General features: G+C 59.8%; 1 protein-coding gene across 10 annotated transcripts in view; it reads right to left on the bottom strand.

The window, feature by feature from the left end:
• ANK1 (ankyrin 1) overlaps positions 1-26,260 on the bottom strand; it is a 215,596-nt gene that overhangs the window by 9,166 nt on the left and 180,170 nt on the right. For 7 of the 10 annotated variants that reach the window (XM_075997373.1, XM_075997375.1, XM_075997376.1 and 4 more), the window contains 10 exons: positions 26,031-26,259; positions 24,745-24,870; positions 24,516-24,635; positions 23,277-23,355; positions 22,994-23,068; positions 20,255-20,386; positions 19,360-19,506; positions 7,479-8,037; positions 4,753-4,936; positions 1,247-1,330 (listed from right to left, as the gene is read on the bottom strand). In XM_075997373.1, the coding sequence (XP_075853488.1) occupies positions 1,247-1,330; positions 4,753-4,936; positions 7,479-8,037; positions 19,360-19,506; positions 20,255-20,386; positions 22,994-23,068; positions 23,277-23,355; positions 24,516-24,635; positions 24,745-24,870; positions 26,031-26,259 (1,735 nt within the window). Of the gene's footprint in view, positions 1-1,246; positions 1,331-1,763; positions 2,233-4,752; positions 4,937-7,478; positions 8,038-19,359; positions 19,507-20,254; positions 20,387-22,993; positions 23,069-23,276; positions 23,356-24,515; positions 24,636-24,744; positions 24,871-26,030; position 26,260 lie in introns of those variants that run through there. The other 3 variants (XM_020282821.2, XM_075997381.1, XM_075997380.1) reach the window with 2 other exon arrangements.

Raw genomic sequence — 26,260 nt, 5'->3', positions numbered from 1 at the left:
CAGGGACAGCTACACGGCCCTCTCAACACCCTGTGCAGGGGACAGTCACACGGCCCTCTCAACACCCTGTGCAGGGACAGCCACACGGCCCTCTCAACACCCTGTGCAGGGGACAGTCACACGGCCCTCTCAACACCCTGTGCAGGGACAGCCACACGGCCCTCTCAACACCCTGTGCAGGGGACAGCCACACGGCCCTCTCAACACCCTGTGCAGGGGACAGTCACACGGCCCTCTCAACACCCTGTGCAGGGGACAGCCACACTGCCCTCTCAACACCCTGTGCAGGGACAGCCACACTGCCCTCTCAACACCCTGTGCAGGGGACAGCCACACGGCCCTCTCAACACCCTGTGCAGGGGACAGTCACACGGCCCTCTCAACACCCTGTGCAGGGACAGCCACACGGCCCTCTCAACACCCTGTGCAGGGGACAGTCACACGGCCCTCTCAACACCCTGTGCAGGGACAGCCACACGGCCCTCTCAACACCCTGTGCAGGGGACAGCCACACGGCCCTCTCAACACCCTGTGCAGGGAACAGTCACACGGCCCTCTCAACACGCTGTGCAGGGACAGCCACACGGCCCTCTCAACACCCTGTGCAGGGACAGCCACACGGCCCTCTCAACACCCTGTGCAGGGACAGCCACACGGCCCTCTCAACACCCTGTGCAGGGACAGTCACACGGCCCTCTCAACACCCTGTGCAGGGGACGGTCACACGGCCCTCTCAACACCCTGTGCAGGGACAGCCACACGGCCCTCTCAACACCCTGTGCAGGGGACAGCCACACGGCCCTCTCAACACCCTGTGCAGGGACAGCCACACGGCCCTCTCAACACCCTGTGCAGGGACAGTCACACGGCCCTCTCAACACCCTGTGCAGGGACGGTCACACGGCCCTCTCAACACCCTGTGCAGGGACAGCCACACGGCCCTCTCAATGCCGCGTGCAGGGACAGGCTCCATGCAACTGCGTTTGGGACGCTCCCGGGGGCTGGTCCTCCTGGGTCAGAGCAGCGGGCGCTGTGCAGGTGACTCGGGCAGACAGGCCAGGACACCGTGTCTGGGCGGCAGGCGAGCAGAAGTCCCCGAGCCGCCCTGCCGAGCAGTGCCGGCAACAAGCCCCCACCCCGCTGTCGGGGTGCCAGAGGGAAGCTGGGGCTCACTCAGTTCTGCCGCCCTTTGGCTTCCGGCCCACCCGCCTCTGGCCAGCCCCGAGAAGGTGTGACCATCACCCACCTTCTTGGTGACGAAGTTGCCCTGCTCATCCGTGAACTGCTCCTCTGTCACCTGCTCCCCTGGAATATTCTGGAGCTCGTTCCCCTGGAAAGAGAGGAAGGACGAGCACTGAGAGGGCAGCGCAGGCGTCGCGGGAAAGGCCCAGAGCCGGAGGAGGGAGCACGGCGGTCCGCGCGCGGGAGCTGCAACTCCTCGGGTAGCACGGTGGCCAGGGCTCGGGGAGCGTGAGTGGCCAGGCCAGGGGGCCGCGGGCCCGGGACTCCCTGCGCTGGGTCCCTGCCAGAGCCCCGGGGGCAGCGAGACGCGGCCACGCTACAAGCTTGGCAGTTGCTCCTGAGAGGAGAAGGAGGCCGGTTTCGTGTTCTTACAGCACTTCAGCGCTCAGAAGGCCCTTCCACAGACAGCGCCACCCGGAATGTGCCCTGCCCGGGTCCCGAAGCCAGCGGGTGGCAGGAGCAGGGCCCGCCGGCCTGGCCTGGGCCCCCCGCCTGCGGCCGCCTGCGGCCGCCCGCGGTACCTTCAGGAGGACGCGGCGCCGGACCACCCTGCTGGAGACGGCCTCCTCCTCGTCGCCCAGGCCCCCGTCCTCCCCCAGCTCCCTGTCCAGCTCGAGGTGGGCGCGCTGCAGCACGAAGCACAGCGAGCCCCTGGCGATGTGCATCACGTTCTGGCAGCTGACCAGGAAGAAGCCCAGGAGCACCAGGGTGACCAGCAGCTGCGTGAGGAAGGTCCACATCCTCGCAGCCGCTCACCAGCCCGGCCCTCCGGGGAGCACTGGAGCCAGGGCCCTGGCCGCAGCGGGGGCCCAGCCCCTCATTCTCCTCCGCATCTCCCGGGGCCCCGGGGGACGCCTCCCATCCTCTCTCTCTCTCTGCTTTGCTCTCCCGGTCTCCCACTGTCTTGCTCTGGGCAGGACACCGAATGGGCCCTCTCCGGAATGGCGCAGCCCGGCCCCAGTGCCCTGCCCCCCCCCACCGTGACATCAGGCGTCTATAATTTTAGCTCCCAAACCAGCTGCCGGGGCTGTCCAGCTGGGCTAGAAGGACGCCGGCAGTGCCCACGTCACAGTCACTGCTCCAGGGACGCCCCGCCCCACCCCGAGACTGGCAGGGGGCCCGGCCTCCCGCCTTCCTGCCTGCCTGTCCCCGTGGGAACTACAGGCAGTCCCGGCTGGGACAGTCTCTCACTCAGGGACTCCAGAAGATAAGCCCTTCAGAGAACGTGGCGGCCACTTGTGTGTCTCCCCGGGTGGCCACCGCAGGGACCAGAATGCTGCTCCTGGCACCGAGGGGGTCAGGCCAGCTAACGCTGGAGACAGTGAAGGGCTCGGCTCAAAAACGGCTCAAGGGCGAGACACTGGCAGGCCCAGCCCAGCGAGCAGGGCGGACACCCGGCACGGGCGGGGGCAGCTGGGCCCCGTCTATGAACCCCGCCAGCCGGCAGGCCTGGGTCCCTTCCTTTCCAGGCACAGCCACGCTCGACTTGACCGTGTGGCCGGCGTGTCTGCTTAGGGCCTCTCCCTAAGGGCTCTTCCCGAGCCAGGCTCTCTATGCCGCGGAGCGCGAGCCCTGCGCTAGGTGGGGCCGTGGCTGCCCCGCACAGCAGAAAGAACCTCTGGGACCGACCCCACAACCCGCCTCCTATGGGGGCTTGGGGAGGTGGCCCCTGCTGTGTGCCTCGGTTTCCCCATCCATAGATCAGGGACCACGGTGCTCTGTTCTCCTTCTTGAGACAGCTGCGAAAACCTCGCAGTCTATACGACCAGCCGCTGAGCCACGGCGGCAAAGGCTTGCGGCGGCGCGCTGCTGTGAGCACGTTCACACGGTGACTCGGGACGTCGCCGCGGTCCCAACCTTGTAGGTTCTATCGCCGTCCCAGAGGCAAAGCGTCTTGCCCGGGCGACACTGTGGGACTGCGAACTCTCATCAGCACACGGGGCTGCGGCCTCACTGCAGCAAGAACACCCTGGAAGAGCGGAACCCACAGCAGGCGCACAGGGCTGGTCCCGGGACAGCATCGTGGTTTGGGCTCAGTCAGGAAGAGTCTGACCTCAGATGCCCCCGGAGGGGTCGCCTGGCTACAGCCACTGTGTATTCACTGTGACAGCTGTGGCCACCCCAAGCCCCAAGTCGCGGGCATCTCTCCGTCTCCCCATCACTGCTGCCGGACAGTTGGTGGAAAACACCGGTAAACGGGCGCTCCGCAAACCACCGCCTTCCCCGGCCCTCAGTGGCCCCCGGGGCTGTGAGATGACCCCTGGCAAGGCCACGTGGCGTGGGGGCTCCGTGCCAAGCCTCCGTGTGCAGGCTCACCCTGGCCCTGACGCTAGCTCGCCGTGTAACCCTGGAGGAAGCCCCGCCTCCCTGGGCCTCAGTCTCCCCACGTGTCACCGAGGGGTTGGACGGCAGGATCTGGAAGCGTCCCCTGCGACTTCCCGGGCTGCCCTGCCTGCTGCCTCTGCTGCCCACGCCCCCTGGCTGTGGTGTGACCTCGGAGGGCGGCGGCTTCCCTCCCCTCCCCAGGGATTCTGAGAACAAGCCCGATGAAGCCCCCAGTGCTGGGGGCTGCTGGGAAGAGTGCGCTGGGCGGGGCCGCAGGGACAAGCGCACGCCCGGCGGGAAATAAAGCCCGGCCGGGTTCCCAGTGGCTCCTTCCAGCCAGCAGCCCAGCCCGGACCCTCCTAGAGCAGCCCGAGTCCTGGAGTCCTTGAGGTTGGGGGAGAAAGGAACGGAGGGGAGGGGAGGAGGGAACCCAGGACAGGACGTGTCAAAAACACATCCGCACAGGACAGCGACCGTGTCTCGTAAGAACACAAATCAAAGCCCGTTAACGAGACGTCTGGGGTTTCCTTCAACATGATGGCGGGGCGGCGGGCGGGGATTCAGGGAGGAAACAGAACAAGTTTGAAACCAAAGGAGTCAGAGAGCTGGACGAGGCTGGGGTCAGGCCAGGCAGTGCAGTGTTGCCACCACCCCGTCACCGCCTGTCCCTCCGTGTCCCCACCCAGAGGCCACCAGAGCCACAGGGGTCCAGAGCTGGCCGAGCCGCAGTGACATTCCAGTCGCCCTTGGTTACCAAAGACGAACCGAGATGCCGAGCACTGAGGGTCACACAGACCCCGGAAGGGCCTGAGTCACCCAGCGCCCAGCCCTCTCAGCTCTGGGCCTTTCTGAGACTTGGCGGAACGAGGAAACAAACGCGGCGGCTCTGCCCGGCCAGACCAGACGCCTCACGCCGCGGCCCGGGCAGGCTGCTCCACCTTCTGGCAGCGGCTGCCCCTGGGATCGAGGCCAGCCGCCGGTGGCTGTGGGCACAGGTGGCAGCTCCGCCACACGAGCCCCTCCCGGAAAGGTGGACCCAGCCCTCGGATCCTGACTCCCAGGAAAGGGAAGCCCCCGCCAGGTGTTAGAGCCGGAAACGCATCTGGCTCGGGGCTCGTGCACAGGAGCCCACCCTGCCCCCCCGCCCCATGCAGGGAAAGAGCGGGCAGCGCCCGAGGCCCTCACCTGTGCCGCCCGGGAGCTCCCGGCCTCTGAGAACTGCAGGGACCCGCTGGGCTCCAGCGCGTGAGTGGCCGGGCTTGTCCTCTGGAGCGAGTGTGGGCCCGGCAGGGCCTCCTCTTGCCAGGAACCTTGTGCGGCTTCTTGCAGGTAGGAGGCAATGGAGCCTTCCTCATCCCAGCCCTGCAGTCTGGGGTCCAAGGGTGCAGCAGGCAGGGGGGAGAAAGGACACCTGGTCACCCTTCAGCTTCTCCCACCCAGGACCTCCTGTACCACCCTGGGGTGGGGGGAGCCTGAACACATCGCCTGGCTCCCGCCTGTCTGTGCCGTCCAGGTGTAAGGGCCTCCAGGCCCTCCCTGCGTGAGCAGCTTCCCAGGGGCTCAGGGCCTCTCCACCCACCCTTCTGGCCCAGGCACGGGCCCTACCCCTCTTCCCACAGGGTCGCACTTTGCACCTGCCCTGCCACCAGGCCAGCCCCCACTCCACCGGTGATAGGCGCTCACTCGAGCTCGCGTCTCCGCTTCCCGAGCGAGCTCCTCCTGGGCTCCAGCCCCAGCCCCGTGTCTCCCACCTCAACTGCACGCGTGTGCACCCCATGGCCTCCTCCGCGTCTCCGCCTGGGGCCTCTCGCTGGCACCCGCAGGCCCGAGGGGCTGAATCCGCGCCTCACACCTCCCCACGCCCGTTCTGCCGGTTCCGCCCGAAGCTCCCGGCACCCCCCTGCAGCAGGGGTCGGGGCACCAGCGCCCCGCCGGGCCTCCTCCCCCTCACATCCACACCACACGCCTTTTGGTCCGGCTCTCAGAACACGCCCCTAACCCAGCCCCCTCTCAGCGCCACTGCGGCCCTCCCGGCCTGCCGCCCGCCGCCCCCGCCCCGCGGGGCTCTGGGCTCCTGAGGTTCCCCACTTCTGCTGGGCACCCGCGACACTCACGGCAGCTGCCAGCCTCACCACTGCTCAGCTCAGCCCCCAAGGGCAACCAGGCCGCCAGCAATGCCACAGGCTCTCCGGGGCCTCCAGGTCTGGCTCGGGGTGCCCTCGCCCTCCCCCTCAGTGCTGCGGCTCGCCTCTGTCCCCGGGAGGGTGTGCCGGGCACGCTCCCCCCAGCCCGTGCACTCGCCGGGCCTTCTGCCCCTCGCCCTCCATCCTTTAAGTCACTCAGATGCCACTCGCTGAGGCCTCCCCGAGCCCAACTCCAGCCGTCCCCTCTCTCCACCCACTCACCCGCCTCCCAGCGCCTTCCTGCCTTCAAGTTTTCCTGTTTAGCACTAATTATCTAGAATTATGCCTTCTGCTTTCGTTTACTTTCTCCTGTCCTGTCAGTCTCCAGGCTGGACCACGAGCCGCTTGCAGGGGAGACGTCTGTGCACTTTGCTCAACGCCACACCCCAGCACCCCCGGCAACTCTCACAGGGGCTGGTGTGCGCAGGTGCTCAATGCATGCTGAATGCGTGATGGAAATGTATCTGGCTCCCCTGGAAGGCTGAGCAAGGTCATGGAGCCGAGAAGTGACACAGCTAGGCCTAGAACGCAGGCCTCTGGTTGCCCGTTTAGTGACCCTGCTGTTCTAATGGTGCAGGGGCCAGCACACAGCAAGCACTCCGCAAATGCTCGCTGAAGGAACGGCCACCGCGGAAAAGATGAGCTCTCTAGCAGGAAGGCCCGTGTTTCACCTCGAACCACCCTAGGCTCAGTCTGTCCAATCCTCCCCACTAACCCAAAGGTTTGTGCGGGAAACAAAATGAACTCCTAGCTGTCTCATCTGCTGAACGGCCCCGGGGAACGGCCACCAACCCGGGCCTCTGAGGCGTGTGCCTGTGGGGCAGCGCTGGGCGGGTGAGCACGGCTCTCCCGTGACCTGGGCAGCCCCGAGCCCTGAGCTGGGCGGGTGGCCACAGCCTCGTGGGCGGGGGCACCGTCGCCTTGCTTCAGGAAAGCTACGGAAGCAGCCGTATGGGGGGAAAAGGGGCCCTGTCCCGGCTTCAGATGCCAGCCCAGGGGGCCGAAGGGAGCCCCACCACTTGTCTTTCTCGTCTCTCTGCACCTGCAGGCGCCCGGATGGATTTGGAGCCCTCGCCCGCACTCAGCAAGGCTCTGGGCGTGGCAGGTGACCGTGGCCGGGAGGCCCAGGGGGCTTGAGGCAGGCCCGGCCTCACAGACTCTCAGCATCGGAGAAGGCCCCGTGGCACCACACCCTCCTAGGACGGGATGCTCGGGGACGGGAGCCCCAGTGCCCAGCAGCCCCAGAGAAGCCCTCTGCACTTCAACAGGGACAGGAGACGCGGCACCGTCATCGGCCCTGTGACACGCAGGCTGTGGCTGCACGCAAGGGACTTCCCTGTGTCCCGCTTCTAGGTCTCTAAACATGGCCTTCCGCACGGACGCTGGGCACCTGGCTCAGCAGCGCTGCGGGGCCACGGGTTGCCCGGTCTTGCGATGGCTCTCCTAGGTGGCTCTCCCTTGTCCCAACGCCCCTGGCGTGGCCTCTGCTGGCCACACCCAGGCAGGGCCCGGGCAGCAGCCGGCGCGCGCAGACCGCAGCCACACGCCTACCCAGGGCGGCCTGCGGGGCAAGCCGCGGCCACACGGAACTCATCTGCCCCGGGTCCTCTGTAACACAGGGGCGGGTGGCAGCAGCCCCCAAGGGTTCCCTGTGCCGTGCCACGGGGCACAACCTTACCCAGGAGCCCGGGAGGCAGGAGGGCCCTGCCGCCGCGGCCACGCCCTTACCTGTCCCGGGTCCTGTCCGTCACCCGACTCACGGTGGGCGAGGCTGTGACTCGGGCTCGCACCCGCTGCTGGCCTGAAACAAGAGACACCTCACTCTCTGCGTCCTGCCCTGCACGTGGCCAGTCATCCTGCCTCCTATGACCTGGCAGCTTCTCTTCTGACCTCTGACCTTCCTCCTGGTCAAGCAAATCGATAAGGCCATTTGTGGCATCTGAGTCCACTGTGTCGTCCTCCATGAGGTCCAGAGAGCCCAGCTCGGGGCCCCGCGGGTCCTCCGAGAGCGCCCCCTCCAACTTCCACTCGCGGCCCGTGGCGTCAGAGTCCTCGGCCTTGCTGCACTCCAGAGAGGAGTCCTCAGCAGTGACCAGGGAGGGCGTGAGGCCCGCGGACCACACCTGCATGTCAGACATCTCCAGCATGGCATCATGCTCCGTGGCGGCCAGGGGGATGGCATCTATGACGGCCACCTCGTTCCAGTACTGGTCTGCGCGCAGCGGCGAGGGAAGCGCATAGTGCAGCGAGGCGGGGGACAGCAGCTCGTCCTGCAGCGAGGAGTAACCTGGATGGGCAGACAGAGGGCGACATGCTCCAGAAGCGACCCTTGTCACACACGCATGCAGGCCACGCACGCCCACGCGCACACGCACACGCACACGCAGGCACGGCCACAGAGGAGCATGCACATTCGGGGCAGGGGCTCTCCAAGCTCAGGGCCCAACGCTCAGGCCTTGCGGCTGCTGCCCGGAGCGCCCAGGCGGGAGAAGCAAGGCTCCGGGTTGGACTGGGCGGGCGCGGCAGCCAGGGCGCCGGGGGCAGAGAGGTGGGGATTCCCTCTCATCCAGTAGGGAGCACTGGATGGAGAAGCCTTCGCGCAGGGAGCCTGTGCTCCAATCTCTGGCCCCACGGAAGCCCCGCTCTCCACGGCTGGGCGGAAAGGGATGCTGCTTTCTTGGCTCAAAACGTCACTTCAGCACAGGCCGTAGGGTCTCGGTTTGGGAGGTCCCCCAGAGGGAGGGGACAGTCTGCCGGTGCCGACCCAGGGCTGGTGGCCAGGCTGCCTTGGAGGGGTCTCACGGCCACACCGAGCACCCGCCGAGCTCGGTGCCGTGGCCAAATGGGGAACAGGCTCTGGTTTGCTGGGACATAACTTTTCCTCGAGTGGCATATTAGGTCCAGAAATGCTCAATGGTCTATTCTACAGTGTCACAGGTGAGGGTCCTAAGGGTTCAAAGGGGGCTAGGTCAGAGGGCACCATGGGGTGCCAGGTGCATCTGCCGGAAGCCCTGCATCCACGACCCTGAGCGGCTGCCCCAGCGACGGTCGGCTCTGGCCTGGCTCCCTGATGTCCGGAGGCGGCCAGGAACCCGAGTGGCACGGACACACGTGGGGGACCTCCGTGTGGGGGAGGACGTCAGTGCCCCTCTCCAGCCAGCAGCGGGGACCCTGCCGCAGGGAAGGACGGCCTTGCCCTCTGGAGCAGGTGCCCGTCCTGGGGGCGAGCAGGCCCACGTGGCCGGCACAGGTCTCTCTCCCCATCTTCCAGGGGGCTTCTTCCCGACAGACCCCTGCATGGCTGTGTGGGTCCAGGTCCCAAAATTAGGGGGAGAGGAAGGGACCCCAAGATGGGGCCGGTGGCTGGGGACAGGGCTGTGCAGTGGCAGAGGCAAAGGGAAGCCCCTTTCAGCTCTGGCCACACTCGGAGGAGGGGGGGAGGGAGCAGCAGACATGGGTGGCCACGCCTTCCTCCCGAGGGGCTGAGCAAGGACCGGGCGACTCCGTCACAGAAGGCTCCCCAGTCATGCTGGAGCCCAGCGACTGCGGTCTGCCCGTTACTCTCGCAAGCACTATTATATTGCCTGCATCGCTTACCGGGCATATATCTGGCACAAAATGTATCTAACGTGTTATGTTCGATCGTCACAACAACCATGCAAGGAAAATAATAATAATAACATTCCCTCTGGGAGGCCGAGGCGGGTGGATCATTTGAGCTCAGGAGTTCGAAACCAGCCTGAGCAAGAGAGAGACCCCATCTCTACTATAAATAGAAAGAAATTAATTGGCCAACTAACATATATGGAAAAAATTAGCCGGGCATGGTGGCGCATGCCTGTAGTCCCAGCTACTCGGGAGGCTGAGGCAGGAGGATCGCTTGAGCCCAGGAGTCTGAGGTTGCTGTGAGCCAGGCTGACGCCACGGCACTCACTCTAGCCTGGGCAACAGAGTGAGACTCTGTCTCAAAAAATAATAATAATAACATTCCTACTTTGTAGATCAGGAAACTAGAGGTTTGGCAACTTACTTAAGGTCGCACAGCTAGCAAATTTGGTCTTTTCACTGGATTTCTGTCGTTAATGTCTCTTTAAAATAGCTCTGCTAGGGAGCGGGTGGCATATAACAAATGCATGTATTTACAGTAGACAATCTGGCGCACACGTACACCGTGAAGCCATCGCCGTAATGAACAGAGGGGACACCGGCCACCCAGACAGGCTCCTCACGCTCCCTTGTAATCTCTCCCGGCCCTCCCCACTCACCCCAGCCACCCGCTGGCCATCGCTGATCTCTCTGTCCCTAGACGCAAGTTCCCATTTCCTAGTGTTCTACATAAAAGGAACCACACGGTGTGCTCTCTGTCTCGCCGGGGGTCTGGCTTCTCGTGCTTGGCCTGAGCACGCGGGCGCACCGGTGCTGATGCACGCGTCCGTGACTGGCCCACTCCTGTTGTTGTGCCACCTCCCGCTGGATGGGTACACCACTGTCTGTCTATTTACCCGCCAGGGGACATGTGGTGGCGTCCGGGCTATCACAAACGACGCCGAGAGTCTGTGTGGATTCACGCCCTCTTTCCTCTGGAGCACACACTGGGGAGAGCAATGGCTGGGTCACACGGTAGGTCTGTATTTAACTTTCTAAGGAGCGGCCCGAATGTGATTGTGCCTTGGCACATTCCCACCGGCAGGTGGGAGGGGTCGGTCTGCTTCCTGTGTCCCGACACTGGGTATGGCCGGTCTTCGAGACTCCAGCCACTCGTATGGCGTGCAGCGGCCCTGCCCGCGTTTCCGTACGCACTTCCCGAAGGACCGGCGACCTTGAGATCCATTTCCATGTGCTTATTTGGCTTCTGTGTATGTTGAGTTGAGTGTTTGCTCAAATCTTTTGGTCTGTTCTAAACATTGGGTTGCTTTCTTATTATTGGGTTTTGAGAGTTTACTAATAATATATTCCGATGCTGTATCAGATGATTATTTGCCAAGATTTTGTCCTGGTCCGTAGCTGTCTTTTCGTTTTCCTAACAGTGTATTTTGGAGAGCAGAAGTTTTGATGGTGACCTTGTTCAACTTAGCAATTCTTTCTTTTATGGATCATACTTTTGGTGTCATAGCTAAGAAATCTTTGCCTTGCCTGAGATCTCTAAGGCTTTTTCTTATGTTTTTTTTTTTCTAGAGGTTTTATAGTTTTAGGCTTTACATTTAATCTATTGTCAGTTTTGAGTTAATTTTTGTATCCAATGCAAGGTATGAATCCAAGTTCATTTCAGCTTATATTTTTTTTGCATAAATGTTCATGAAGGACACTGGTCTGTAGTTTTTTTTTTTTCCTTGTAATCCCCTTTTCTTTCAAAATCAGGATAAAGCTGGTCTCATTTAATTAGCTGGGAAGTATTATATTCTTTTCAATTTTCTAAATCAGTTATTTCTTCTTTAAGTGTTTGGAAGAATTCACCAGTGAAGCCATCTGGATTTGGAGTTTCTTTTGTGGGAATGCTTTAAACTATACATTTAATATCCTTCTTTTATATAGGACTATTTAGGTCATCTCTTTCTTCCTAAGTAAGTAAGTTTGTGTCTTTTAACAAATTCGTCGATTTCATCTGTTTTCAAATTTATTGGCATAAAATTGTCATTCTCCCATTATCCTTTTACTGCCCACAGAATCTGTAACGATGACCTTACTCTTACTCCCAATGTTGGTGATTTTTGTCTTCTGGCTTTTGTTGTGATCAGTCTGGCTGGAGATTTGTCAATTTTATTGATCTTTGATTTTTTTTTTTATTTTGGCATATTATGGGGGTACAGATTTTAAGGTTTCAATAAATGATCTTTGATTTTTGTCTAGAGTTTTTCTGCCTTCAATTTCATTAACTTCCACTCTGATCTTTACTGTTTCCTTTCTTCTACGTAACTCTGAGCTTACTTTGCTCTTCTTTTTCTAATCTCTTAAGGTGGAAGCTGAGGTCCTTGATTTGAGAACATTATTCTTTTCTAATGCAGACAGTTGGTGCTTTAAATTTTCCCCTAAAGCACTGGTCTAGTGATATCCACAAATTCTGTTATCTTGTGTTATTTTTATTCAGTTCAAAATATTTTCTCATTTCTCTTTTGCATTATTCTTTGCCTCATGGGTTTTTGAGAAGTATATTATTTAGTTTCTAAATATTTGGGATTTTCCCAATATCATTATTTTATTGATTTCTAATTTAATTGCATTATAGTCAGAGAATATACTTTGTATGAGTAAATCCTTTTAGATTTATCAAGACTTGGATCTATTTTGATGGGTTATTACCTATTCTTCAAGTGGTTGCTTTAGAGCTTGCAGTATACATATGTGACCAATCACAGCCTACCCTGAAGTGACATCATGCCGCTGGGAGTACAGTATGAGACCCTCGCAATGGCGTACTTCCATTTTTCCCTCCTCACATTTATGCTGCTGTTGTCACGTATTTTACTTTTACGTGTTATCAACCCAATATTACATTGTTATTATTTTTGTTTAAATAATCAGTTATAGTTTAGAGATTTAAATAGTGAGAAAATAAATCTTATTAATATGTATTTATCCCTGTAGTTTTGGTTTTTTGTTTGTTTGTTTTTTAAGAGACAGGGTCTTGGCCGGGCGCGGTGGCTCATGCCTGTAATCCTAGCTCTCTGGGAGGCTGAGATGGGCAGATAGTTGGAGCTCAGAAGTTCGAGACCAGCCTGAGCAAGAGGGAGACCCCATCTCTACTATAAATAGAAAGAAATTAATTGGCCAACTAATATATATAGAAAAAATTAGCCAGGCATTGTGGCGAATGCCTGTAGTCCCAGCTACTCGGGAGGCTGAGGCAGAAGGATTGCTTGAGCCCAGGAGTCTGAGGTTGCTGTGAACTAGGCTGATGCCACGGCGCTCACTCTAGTCTAGGCAACAGAGTGAGACTCTGTCTCAAAAAAAAAAAAAAAAAAAAAAAGAGATAGGGTCTTGCTCTGCCAGCCAGGTAGGAGTGCAGTGGCTCCACCATAGCTCACAGCAGCCTCAAACTCCTAAGCTCCAACGATCCTCCTGCCTCAGCCTCCAGAGTAGCTGGGACTACAGGTGCACCCCACCATGCCCAGCTAATTTTCTTATTTTTGGTAGAGATGAGGTCTTGCTATGTTGCCCAGGCTAGTCTTGAACTCCCGGCCTCAAGCAATCCTCCCACCTCAGCCTCCCAAAGTGCTGTGAGTACAGACATGAGCCCTGCCCAGTGAGCATTCCTGGCAGTGTTCATTCCTTCCTGTAGCTCCATATTTCTGTCTGGTATCATTTTCCTTCGGCCTGAGGACTTTTTAAGAAAGTCACTGCTTATAACATGGTGACGAACTGCTTGCTCATAGTGATGAGTTCTTTCATCTTTTATACGTCTGGAAAAGTATTTTGCCTTCGTTTCTGAAAGTTGTTTTTGCTGGGTATAGAAGTCTCAATTATTATTATTTTTCCCCATTTCCTGGTGTGATATAGGTCATTTTAGAGATATTGTTTTGTTCTTCTTTAAAGATGCTGGCCCACCATCTTCTGGCTTTTCTTGTTTCAAAATAAGAAATCTGATGTCCTCATTCTGTTCCCTCCTACATAACACATCTCTTTACCTCTGGCTGCTTTTGAGATATTTCTCTTTGCTACCGGTTTGACCAGGGTCTTATCACCTGCCCGGTGCAGGCACTCAATTGCTTTCTGTGCAAGGAGTCCATCCAACTTGTTGGATCTATGTATTTATAATTTGCATCAAATTTGGAAAATTTGGGGCCTTTTTTAAAAAACTTATTTCCATAAATGTTAATTGCAGTTTTATTCATAGTAGCCCCAAACTTGAAATACCCCAAATATCCATCAACTGGTTAATGGGTAAAAACAGACTCTGGCACATCTCGGTGATAAACAGGAGTGAAAATTCCAAAAACATTACTGTGAAAAAAAAGAAACCAGATACAAAATAATAAATACTGTATCATTACATTTATATGAAATTGTTTTAAAAATGAATCTCAAATATAATAATCAGAAACAGGTTAGTGGGTGCGGGGCTGGAGGTGGAAGGCGATGGCAATGTCTCATGTCTGGACAGTGATGCCACTTGGGTCCTTTGTCAAAAGTCATAGAACTGCACTCTCAAAACGGGCGAACTTCATCGCATGTGAATTCTAATCTAATGAAAACTGAAAATAAAACAACAAACTTAACATTTAAAGTATTTCTGCCCCTGATGGCCGGGCGCGGTGGCTCACGCCTGTAATCCCAGCACTCTGGGAGGCCGAGGCGGGCGGATTGCTCCAGGTCAGGAGTTCGGAAACCAGCCTGAGCAAGAGCGAGACCCCCGTCTCTACTATAAAAACAGAAAGAAATTAATTGGACAACTAATATATATAGAAAAAACTAGCCATGCCTGGTGGTGCATGCCTGTAGTCCCAGCTACTCGGGAGGCTGAGGCAGGAGGATCGCTTGAGCCCAGGAGTCTGAGGTTGCTGTGAGCTAGGCTGACGCCACGGCACTCACTCTAGCCTGGGCAACAGAGCGAGAGTCTGTCTCTAAATAAATAAATAAAAATAAAGTATTTCTGCCCCTGAAATTTCAGCACCCTGGGGCCACCCTCCTCGAGTGGCCTGCACTGGCTGCACCACAGCCCAGCCAGGACCCTGCTCCATGCGAGCCTCTGCTGCCTTTTCCATCTCTGCTCACCTCTGGCCTCCAGTGAGAGAATCTTTGTCCTGGGCTTTTGATTATGTTTTAAAAAAAAAAAGTGCGGAACGACTTTGAAGATGCTGTCCCTGAATAACGGCGGGGAGTGTTCACTCCAGGCTGTGCCTTCCCAAGGCTACTGGGCAAGTCAGGGAGGAGCTGCTGGAGCCGGAGCAAGGGAACAGATGGCTTCCGTGACATCTCTCTGTCCCCCCAGCTCTCTTGCTGCTGCATCTCAAGGTTTTCGGTATTTTTTGCTTCTGCTTCTCAGCCCGTGGCACTGACGCTGTCTCTCTGGGCTGGATGCGTCTCCTCTCCCTCGGCCACCTTTCTGTCCACGTCCTGGGGCAACCAGGTCGAGTCCCTGGCCATCGTTCCTTCCAACACTTTTTCTGCCCTTCTGCTCTGCTGGGCACTCTGATTTCTAGATCACTCGAATTGCCCTATAGCTCAATGATGCATTAACATTTTTTTCCTTTTCTATCTGCATTTCAATCCAGAGAGTTTCTACTGCTACGTTATGCATTCACTACTAATCTCTTTCTTCTGCAATTCTAACATCGAATCCCATCCAGTGTATATTTTATCCTACACGTTCTAGTTTCATTTGTAGAAGGTCAGCTTGGGTCTTTTAGAGATATCTTCCACGTCTCTACTTAGCTTTCCGAACATGTGAAACACAGTTATAATAACTTTTGCCGCCCTTGCCTGCTCATTCCAACCTTGGTGTGGGTCCTGGGTCAGTTTCAGTGGATTGACTTTTCTCCTCATAGGGTCCCGTAACCCTGTCTTTGTGTGTCTGATCATCTTTAACTGCATGCTGGGCATTGTGAATTTTACCTTGTTGGGTGCTGGATGTTTCTGTATTGCTATAGATACTGAGCTTTGTTTTGTTATGCAGTTAAGGGGCTTGGAGGACTTGATCCCTTTACATTTTGCTTTTGAAATTTATTAGTCAGGACTGAGGCCTGGGGGCCGGTCATTCCCCGATTCTGAGGCAAGATCCTCAGATGTCTCTCAACCACCGGCTGCGAACAACCAGTCTGGTTGCTGGGAATAGCTGCTTGACACACGGCTGAAACTCGCGGGGGACCCTCTGCAGGGCTCCAGATTTTTCCATCTGTGTAACTGTCTCCTCTCTGGTCCTATATCTTGGGCACTCAAGCTGCCTCTGTCTCCCTGGACTCCCAGCAACTTCTCTTCCACTCAGGGAGTCTACCTGGGCTTCCCTAGAAACTCTTTTAAGGCAGTAAACTAGGCAATTGTAGGTCTCACGACATTTACTTCTCATGCCTCGGGGATCACTGTCCTTCGCAGCCTGATATGCAAAGTCTTGGGAACCGCCGTGTCATATATTTTGTCCAGTTTTTGGTTGTTTCAATCAGGAAGATACCTCCAGTCCCTGTCACCCCGGCTTGGCCAGTGGAGGCGCGTGTCTTACACAGCTGCTTGGACATTGCCAGGGAGCATTCCGTCGTCACTCCTGGGTAGCCCTGCTGGCCACGGGATGCCCGGGGCTCACCCTTGGGTGCCCTGTGTGACTTTTCCACCTTGACGTTTGCATGGCATTCATTTTAGCGGAGTCGCATCCAAACGAAAGTGTGGGGGTGAAGAGAGCACAGGCCGACCCTGCCGGGGACTCCCTGCTCGTCTTCGCCCCGGGCCCGTCCTGGTGACGGTGTGTGGGGAGCAGGCTTGCTCTTCCCTCTGGGTCTCCAGAGGACCCTGCCCCGCACGGCTGGCTCTGAGGCTGCAGGGCCAGGACTAACATTGGCAGGCGCGATGCTCCGAGAGCCAGGCGCCTGGCCGCACGAGCCCACTGCAGACAGATGCTCTGGGACTCGTCGGGGGACTCGGTGGGTCGCACCTCGGCCCTGCCACCCGGCCCACCAGCCACCCCTCAGCCAGAGGCTCGGCCAGGGGTGACGTGTTGGAGCAACCAGGTGAAAAGCAGCAGGTGTCTGGCCCTGGGCACAGTGCGGCCAGGGTCCTTCCTCATCTCATGTGACAAATGTCCTACTAGTTTAATGTCGGCAGAAACCAGACGAGAGGGGCCTCAGACAGGAGCCTGCCGTCACTAAGAGCTGATAGGAAAAAAACACATTTCATTTCTAAGCAGACATTACTACGTGTCCAATTCATCAGACCAAACGGAGCTGACATAGGTGTGAGATGCCCATTTTCCCCTTTCACGTGAGAAATCTGTTTTATTTTTAGGAACAGGTTTTTTGTTTTTTTTTTCTTTTTAGGCCGTGTTTTCTTTTGCTTATTCCAAGGGCCTGAGGCAGTTCCCTCCTGTACAGGAGAAGCAAGCTGGCCCTGGGACCTGAACCCCTCTGCTCCAGCCAGTCCCAGTGTTGGTCGCAAGAAGAGCCAGAGGAAAGGGACCCCTCCGGCTCCTGTTGCCCTGACAACCCCGGCTGTCTCAGGCTCATGGGCACAAAGCCACCCATCGCTGCCCTGAGTCCCTGGGCTTCGGAAGGAGGCTCAGACACGCAGATTTCTCTGCGTGGGCAAAGCACATGGGAGCCCAGGTCTGACCACGAGCATCAGTGCACGGGGCTGGCTGGCCCCAATCAGCCTGTCACATGCCCTGCCCCAGAGACGGCCCGAGGGACTACAGAGCCTGCCACCTCCCCTCCCTGGGACTTCTGGCCCACCGGCTGCCTTCTCTCCAGACCAGAAGGCGCCCAGATGACGGGCAGTCTGCTGGGGACAGGGAGGAGTGCGGGAAGACCACACGGAGGTGGATTCTGGACCGAGCCGGCAACAGTTCCCGAGTGTCTGCTGGGGCAGCGGGCGCGGGTGTGCTGAGCTGTCGGCCCGGGGACCACTGGAGGGGGCTCAGAGGGGCTGCGGAGGCCGACAGAGCAGCCAGGACCAAGACCGTGGCATCTACAATCCACCAAGCAGGGAGAGGACCCTTCTCCTGCCAGAGCCTCTGATGGCCGCCCGCCCCCTCGCTCCCTCTGCCCCAGCCCTGGCCCCTCGAGTCCTGCGGACACGCCGGAGAGGGCCCCTTCGGAGCCCCGAGCTCCGGGACGCCCCGGCCTCACGCCTGCACACGGCTCCTGCGAACCTCTGCCCCAATGCCGCCCACCCCCGCTGCGCCGATCACGCCCCATGCCCAGGCCACCTGCCGGACAAGGCGGACTCCCCTCCCACGTGCGGGACCTTTGGCTCTCCTAACGGGAGGCGAGTTCTGTGAAAGCAGAGTCTCTCTCGCCTGCCTAGGACAGCGCCTGGCATGCGGTGGCGCTAGAAAAATGTCTGCCAAAGGGGCTGCCCTCGCGGCCCTCGGGACACGCGGAGCCACGGTTCCGTGCAGGGATTTAGGCCGCGCAGCCGCCGCTGCCGCCTCCGGGCCGGAGGCTGGGAGCTCTGCGGCTGCCACGTGGGCACGCGGGCAGTTCCGACGGCTCGCCGCCCCGTGGGCGGGTGCGCGGCACGCAAAGAAACAGAGTCCTGCAGGTGCGAGGAGACGGACTCCGCAGGTGGGCGCTAAAGAGGCGCGGGTCCCACACGGAGGGAGGAGGGCTTTGTCACCGGGGCGTCCCCAGGTCTGGGCTCCCCCTGACTGGCCAAGCCCCACCCTCGCAGCGTGGACGTCCCCATGGGTGGACCGGAGTGAGCAGGGCACACACAGGAGGCAGCGCCACGCACAGCACCCGCGTGCGCGCACACACGCACACGCACGGCACACGTGCCCACAGACACAGCCACAGGACGCGCAGGGACAGGCTCCGGGGACATGCTCTGAGGGGCTGCTGGCTCTCGTGCACATGGCCAGGTGGACACAGCGGTGCGAGGGAATGAGCGAAGTAGAGGTCACGGTGAGGTCAGAGGCAGAAGAGACGGGCAGACAAGCCCTGCACCCGGGGCGCCGGACGGCTCGTGTCTGGAGACAGGGGACGGAGGACAGGGAGGGCTCAGCAGGCCCAGCCCCACCTGGAACTCACCCTCAGCCACTCTCCACCGCGCGGGGCGGCCGGTGCAACTAGAGCTGGGGCGCGGGAACACCACCGGGCAGCGGTCCGGGGCGCCGTTCCAGGCACCGGGGAAGGCGTGTCATAGAACTGGGTTTTTTAAGTCTTAGGAAATCTCAGGGATCTAATGCACCTTGCTGATTTCAAAGCGGAGGAGCGGGCTCAGCCCTGCAGGGCGCTGGCCGAGGTGGGTGGGAGTGGCCTCTGCCCACTCCCAGGCCCAGGCAGAGCGGGCGGATGGGGGGCCGGGTGTCCCGCTGCCCCCTCAAGCCGCTGGCTCTTCCCGGAGGACAGCAGTCCTCACGGAGCCAATTCCGTGCCGGGGCAGAGGCCGGACCCTCTCTCTGGGCCGGTCGCACCAGGGCTCCCTGCCACGCCGAACCACCACGTCAGGAGAGGGTGAGGGGAAGAGATGGCATGGGAGGAAAGGGGAGGGAGGGCAGGAGAGAGACGGGGCCCCGGCAAAGCAAACCAGACGTGGCCACGGCAGTGGGTCTGCAAACACCGGCCAGTTAACCGCGGTAGACCAGCATGGACGTCTCCCCGCCGGCTGCTGCTCAAACACCAACCGCGTCCCAGTCTGGGGCTGCTCACCCCCACAGGGGACCCGCGCCGTGCAGGGACACACGGCAAGTCTGCAGCCAGGCGGGCGCCGGGGCCGGGCCGGCTGCCTCCCAGCCCAGCTCCTCCCGCTACCCCAGGCCCCACTGAGCCCCTGGCCCTGATGACAAGGCACAGGGCCCGGTGGAGGACGCCCACGTGCACGAGGCCTGTCTCCCTTGCTCACCTCTGCTCCCCCAGTAAGAGGGGGACACGGTTTTGGGGGGATGGCGAAGCATCACGGGAAGCAGCCGCTGGTGCCAGTGCCCAGAAGGCGGCACCCACGCAGCCCCGCCCGCCCAGGACTCACTCACCATTCATCTGGGAGGGCGACAGCGAGTAGTCTCGGTCCGCGTGCCGCCGGTCCGGCTTCAGGTTGCGGCTCTGCCTGCCGGAGCCCTCCAGCATGTTCACGATCTCGCTCCGGTCGACGCTGCGCAGGGCCGCGTACAGGCTCTCCACTGTGGGGAGACGAGACGGCTTGAGATTCCAGGGCAGCCAGGGAGTGTCTGGCGGCTCTGAAGTCGGGGCTGGGAGGAGCAAGGGGGGAGGGAGATGGTCGATGCTTTTTTTGGAAGGTGGAGACACCTTTCATCAGAATCAAAACAAGCCGCCTCTTTGGAGAAGACTTTTATATCACAACACATCTCTTCCGGATGCTAACAGCGGCAACCTGAAAGCTAGACAGTCGGGGGTGCTCTGTCGGCCCGAGAGGAACGCTACAGGCAGCGAAGGGTGGTGGCTAGCGGGCTCTGTCCTCGAGGAGCACTGAGCCCTGGCGGCTGCCTGGGCCTGCAAACGTAAGGGAGCCAACTCTGCGGAGGAGCAGCGGAAGGCAGAGTTCTCCCTGGGAGAACCGAGAACACGACCCGCTGGGACTCGGCCCTACGGCTGAGAAGTTCCACAGGAAGACTCCAAAGAGGAGAGTCATGCACCCTGTGTACACGTGTCGCCCGGTGTACAGGTGTCGCCCTGCGTACACGTGTCGTCCAGGGCTCTACCTTACTCTGAGGCTAGAAAGGCCTGGGCCACAGTTTTCTGGCGGTGTCTCCCAGCAGGGCTGGGAGGAAGACCTACTGACCGCGGGGCTGGGCGTGGGAGACAGGCCCACGCCAAAGGCCACCGCATGGCCGGAGCGGAAGGGGCCCCTCGGTGGGAGCGGGCCCCAGCAAGGCCCCGGGAAGAGGAGGCTCCGGGCCCGATACTGACTCTTGGCGTCTTTGCCTTCGCGCAGGACCCAGAGGTTCAGCAGGGCTGCGCTCTGCTCCAGCAGGTTGTTGGGGTTCTCCACACGGATCCTGTTGACGTCCTCCACGCTGAACCGCAGCTCCCGAGCCAGCTCTGCAAACAAGGCGGGTGTGAGCTGGCGCCGGCGCCGCCCGGCTCGGTGATTCTTCCCACCAAGGGACGCGGCATCTCCGCATCCCCAGAAACCGGGCAGGGGAGAGGGTAGCTCCGTCAGGGCCACTGACTGACCGACTGCGCGGACCGGTGCCCTCTGTCTTTGTCGACCTCACACAGGAGGCGACGGGAACAAGCACCTCCCCAAGGGCAGCAGCTCCCCAAGGCCAGAGGCGCAGAGTCCTGGGCCAGGAGGGCGCGGCGCCTGCGGTCCCGGCCTAGCGCCACCCGCACTGCGCCAGGTCGCCACGCCCGTGCCCCTAGGTCAGGCACAGCAGAAACGCATTTTTGTATTTACGTTGTTTCTTCGGGGAGAGGCACTATTTACATAGACAATGGAAACAGAGGTTCCGTCTAGGTGCTAGGCAGGGCCGCAGAGCCTCAGCGTCTGCCTGTCACCTCACTGTTATTTCTCACAGGCGCTTGAGGAGGGAGGACGGCGCTGGAGTCTGACTTCCAGGATGAGGAAGACTGGGCAGAAAGTGACAGTGAGAGCAAAGATGCGTGTACAACACACATGTGCACATGCACACACACATAAGCACACCTGAATATGCACGGCACACATACACACGCACCTGCACACGCACGCACCCCTGCATACACATACACATGCTCCTGCACACACACACACACCTGCACACACATACATACGGTCCTGCACACACACACCCCTGCATACACATACACATGCTCCTGCACACACACACCCCTGCTTACACATACACATGCTCCTGCACACACACACACCCCTGCACACACATACACACGGTCCTGCACACACACACCCCTGCATACACATACACATGCTCCTGCACACACACACCCCTGCATACATACACCTGCTCCTGCACACACACACACCTGCATACATACACATGCTCCTGCACACACACACCCCTGTACACACATACGCATGTTCCTGCACACACATACTCACCCCTGCATACACATACACATGTTCCTGCACACATATACTCACCCCTGCATACACATACACATGCTCCTGCACACACACACACCCCTGCACACACATACACATGCTCCTGCACACACACACCCCTGCATACACATACACATGTTCCTGCACACACACACCCCCCTGCATACACATACACATGCTCCTGCACACACACACACCCCTGCACACACATACACATGCTCCTGCACACACACACACCCCTGCATACACATACACATGCTCCTGCACACACACACACCCCTGCACACACATACACATGCTCCTGCACACACACACACCCCTGCATACACATACACATGCTCCTGCACACACACACACCCCTGCATACACATACACATGTTCCTGCACACACATACCCCTGCATACACATACACATGTTCCTGCACACATATACACACCCTGCATACACATACACATGCTCCTGCACACAGACACACCACTAAATATGTACACTTGCATACACACACACTTGTATACGTACACACACTTGTATACACACACGTTTGCACACACACCTGCACACACACACAACCTGGACACACACACACACCTGTATACACACACATACACACAACCTGGACACATACACACAGCTGCACACACACACATACACACAACCTGGACACATACACACACACCTGTATACACACACATACACACAACCTGGACACATACACACAGCTGCACACACACACATACACACAACCTGGACACATACACACACACACATACACACAACCTGGACACATACACACAGCTGCACACACACACATCCACACACACACACATCCACACCACCCCAGCAGCAGCAGCAGCAGGCATGGCTTAAAGAGTCACCGTCCCTGAACGTCTGAGCTCTTGGCACGCTGCCTCTCAGGAAGTCACTCTGGTGTCCGAGTGTGCGGACCGTGCTCTGGGCCATTCACAGGAAAGCTCATGAAAGGGAGGGACAGAGGAGAGGTGGCGGGGCTGTGACTGAGGGAAGCACATTTTGAGCTTCCACTTTGAGTGCCGCCCGCTGCACTTCAATAGCCCCAGCCCTGCAGGGAGCGGGGCGTCGGGGCTCCAGCTGCAGCAGAGACCTGCAGAGGAGACAGGCTGAGATGCCCTCTCCTTCCCTGCTCTCCCCCAGGAAGCCAGCTCCGAGCAGAGCAGGGCGCAGGGAGCAGCGCCAAGCGGCCGGGAGACACTGTTGGCTCGTACGTTTGCCTCATCTACTCGTTTGTTTTTCTAGGCTCTGTCACTAACCCGCTGCACAGCCAAGTCACTCTGTTTGGCTGGATCTCAGTTTTCACATCTGTAAAATGGGGTGCACTGGACAAATTCTAAGGCCTCCTACACTGTTAAAAGTTGGTTCTTGGGAAGGAAACCGGACAGAGTGGAGGAGGGAGGGAGCCCCTTGCCCTGGTCCCGGATGGACGGCGCAGCCCAGAGGACGGGACCGTCTGACATGCACCAGTGGGCGCGCACAGACGTGGGGCACGGAGGGCGGGAAGCTGCCCCAGCTGCCGGCGAGGGAGGCGGGGCAGCAAGACAGCGCGACTCCGCCCCAGCCGCCTGCTCACCTGCCCAGCTGAGGCCCAGGTGCTCCGAGATGAGGGCCATCTTCACATCCGCGCGGTCTGTCCCGCTGAGGACGCCTGGGGGAAGCAGGAGAAGTCCCTCAGCAGCTGGGCACGGAGCCCACGGGCCTGGGGAGGCGGGTGGACACCGGGGGCCGCTGTGGACACCGGCTGGCGGCGCTCTGCCAGGCCAGGGCACGCATGCAGGCCCCCCCCCCAGCAGACGGCCCCGTGGCACCGCCCCCGCCCGGGAGGGGTGAGGGTGCATCCCGCGGAGAGGCTGTACCCAGTGCGGACTCGCTGAGCGCGCTGTGTCTCAGGGCCAGGGGCGTCAGGGTCCTCCTCCTGTCCTCAGCGCCGCTGCCCTGCGGGACACAGACGGAGAAGGGTGCTCTGGGCTTGGGCTCACAGAGCGGGCACGGAGGGTGGCCCCGTGGGGCGGGCCGCATCTTTCCGCCGCGCGGGTTGGCACCCGGGGAGCGGGAGGAGGTGCGAGAGGAAGGGCAGGTGCTTGGCTCTCCACACCGTCACCATGGCGGCGATGGCAGCACCCTGCTCCCGGGCGAGGGCCTGTTTAACCTCACAACCCACGAAGTAGGTGCTGCCGTTACTCCGGTTTCATCAGTGAGGAAACCGAGGCGAGGGGAGGTCAAGGGACTGGCCCGAAGTCACCCAGCGAGCGAGAGGTGGAACTGTGGTTTGAGCTTAAAACCAAGTTTCTTGTTAGATCCCCTCCTGCCCCAAAGGCCTGTTTCTGGCACCAGCCTAAGGCGTCAGGCCGTGGCCCTGTGCGAACGTGCCCGGACACCTGCCCGAGGCTGCAGGAAGCCCTCTTCCGGAAGAGAAGCCGGTCCCCCCTCAACCCCAAAGAAACCGAGCCACAGACGTGTAGACGTGACCCGGCTTCCCTTCCAGTTTAGCACAGAAGACAGACGATCAAAAAAAAAAAAAAAAAAAACAACAGCAACGAGAGCAAAATAATTCTCACGAAAACCATGGGGCGCTCTGGGGACACGTGCCACCCCCGGCCCCTAGCGCAGGTGGTGACCGACACAGTCCCAGGCAGCGACAGAAGAGCTAAGCGAAATGCCTGGGGTCTGCCGCGGCTGAGGACGCCGGCCGGCGCGGGGAAGAGCGCGAGTGGGCGGAGGCCTGCTCCACGCACTGGGGCCCCAGCAGCGCCAGGCACCGCACGAAGCCCGGGAAAGGGCGTTGCGGGGACGCCCCTGCGGGCCTCCCGCCCGGGGCACCTAGGGCGCCGGAGGCCTGCAGCGTGGGCTTGCCCGCCACCATCCGACACCGACATTCGCCCCGCGTGCCCTGTGACCAGAGCTGCAGCGAGCTTCGCGGAGGGCCAGGGTGCGCCCGCCCCGCCGGCCACGGCACGGACCCCCTCGCCTGCCTCGGCAGCCCAAAGGCAGCGTTTCCACAGCAAGAAGCCGCCCGGCGGTGCTGGGCCCTGGGTCCGTGCGGGAGCCTCCTCCGGGCGGCTCGTCCTGCGTGGGTCGAGGCAGGGGCAGCTCACCTTGGTGCAGGGCGGCATGGTGATGTTCAGGTGGCAGAGGATGTGCTGGGTGTCCTCGTACTTCATCGCCTTGCGCAGAAAGGACAGGGACCCTCCTGGCTCGCGGCTGCTGTCCCTCACCTGAAGGCAATCACAGAACGGGGACTCAGCTCCTCCCCTGTGCTGGCTGCGTTAGAGACGCCTCCTCTCGGGCTCTCGGGAGCCGGGGCAGAGGTCCCGCAAGCAGCACCTTCACGGGGATGGCCAGACGGTTCTCCCGAAACGACTGGAAGAGGAAGCTCCGCTGCTGGGCGGCTTTTTTCACAGGCACCAGGTTTCCAGCGAGTTCTGCAAAGAGGGGCATTCCTTCCAAGACCTGCAGGAGAGGAAAGCCAGACACGGCTGGTCACGCGGAGACGCCCAGACACCCTGCCTGCGAGTGCCGGCCTGGCCCTGCCCCAGGCACAGCCCTGCCACTGCACCAGGCCCTGGCGTGTGCTGAGCGAGCCCCCGCGTGCTGCGCAGAAAGCAGTTTCCAAGGCGGCGGTGAGCGCCGGCGTCCCCGCCGTGCGGGGTTCCGTGGCAAGCAGGGATCTGCACACGTCCCTGTGAGGCCGGTCGGGATTGCTAGCGAGAACTCCAGAAGGCCACTAGGGTACCGTGAAATGGCTTCTGGAAAAACCCTGGGCCCGTTTTTATATGTGTCCAAAGATGGTTTGTGGTGAGAAGCGCTGGAAAACTTGAGAGCCACACTTTTGTCTCTTAACAGTGATCCCCACTGTGTGGGGGATCTCTTAACAGTGATGCCCCACAGAGACGGCATCATTAACCCATTGGACAGGCGAGGAGACTGAGTCCAGGGCAAATATCTGCTTTGCCTGGTGCCCGGAAGGGCAGAATCGGGGCTCCAGAGTGCCCACCACGTGCCCATTCGCTTGGGCCTGCAGCCCTGCCCAGGAAAACGGCTCAGACTCTGCGGCCAGGCTCTCTGCTGGCTCCCGCGGGGCAGGCTCTGGTGGCATCAGCAGTCGGTTTGAATCTTCACTCCTCCCCTACCTCCCGGATGGGGGCTCCCAAAACCCGGGCTCTGGGGTCAGGCGACCCAGACAGACCCTGCCTGCACCCCTCACTTGGCTGTGTGACCCTGGGTGAGTTCCTTAACCTCTCCCACCCTCGGTTTCCTGGCACGTAACTCAGGAGTGAAAACGGACACGGTGTTGGGAATTAGATGAGACTATGCAAGAAGAGGCGCGTCCAATAGTACGTAGTGCGTGTGGACTGCCACAGGTGCCAAGCCCGCCACAGACCCCGGAGCGAGTCTGCCGCCTCCCCTGAGACGTGCACAGCGAGGCCCCTCACCTCGGCGCAGCGTCCCGAAGGTGCTTCTCGAGGGGACGGGGGACACGGGCTGCCAGCGCAGGCGCCCTGCTCTGCAGAGGGACGCGCTCCCACGGAGCGGCCAGTGTCCCGAGAAGGCAGCCGTGAGCTGGGAAGGCCCGCGGGAGCCGGGGGCGGAGGGACCGGCGCCCGCCGTACCTCTATGTCCCTGCTCCGGGCCACCTCCACGAAGTTCTCGTGCTGCTCCAGGGTCTTGTCCACTTTATCATCCGTCATGCAGTAGCAGCGCAGGCGCCCTTCTCGGGGGTCGTTCATCTTGGCAAAAATGACAAACTTGGCCATGTAGGGCACGGCCGTGAGCTCCTCGTACAGCAGGGTGGCGAAGTTCACAGCCTCGGCGGTCCGGGGGCAGTCCGACAGCCAGAACC

Source organism: Microcebus murinus, chromosome 24, assembly GCF_040939455.1.
Source record: "Microcebus murinus isolate Inina chromosome 24, M.murinus_Inina_mat1.0, whole genome shotgun sequence".
In the NCBI taxonomy this organism is placed as follows: Eukaryota; Metazoa; Chordata; class Mammalia; order Primates; family Cheirogaleidae; genus Microcebus; species Microcebus murinus.
This window is presented reverse-complemented; position numbering and strand designations above follow the sequence as displayed.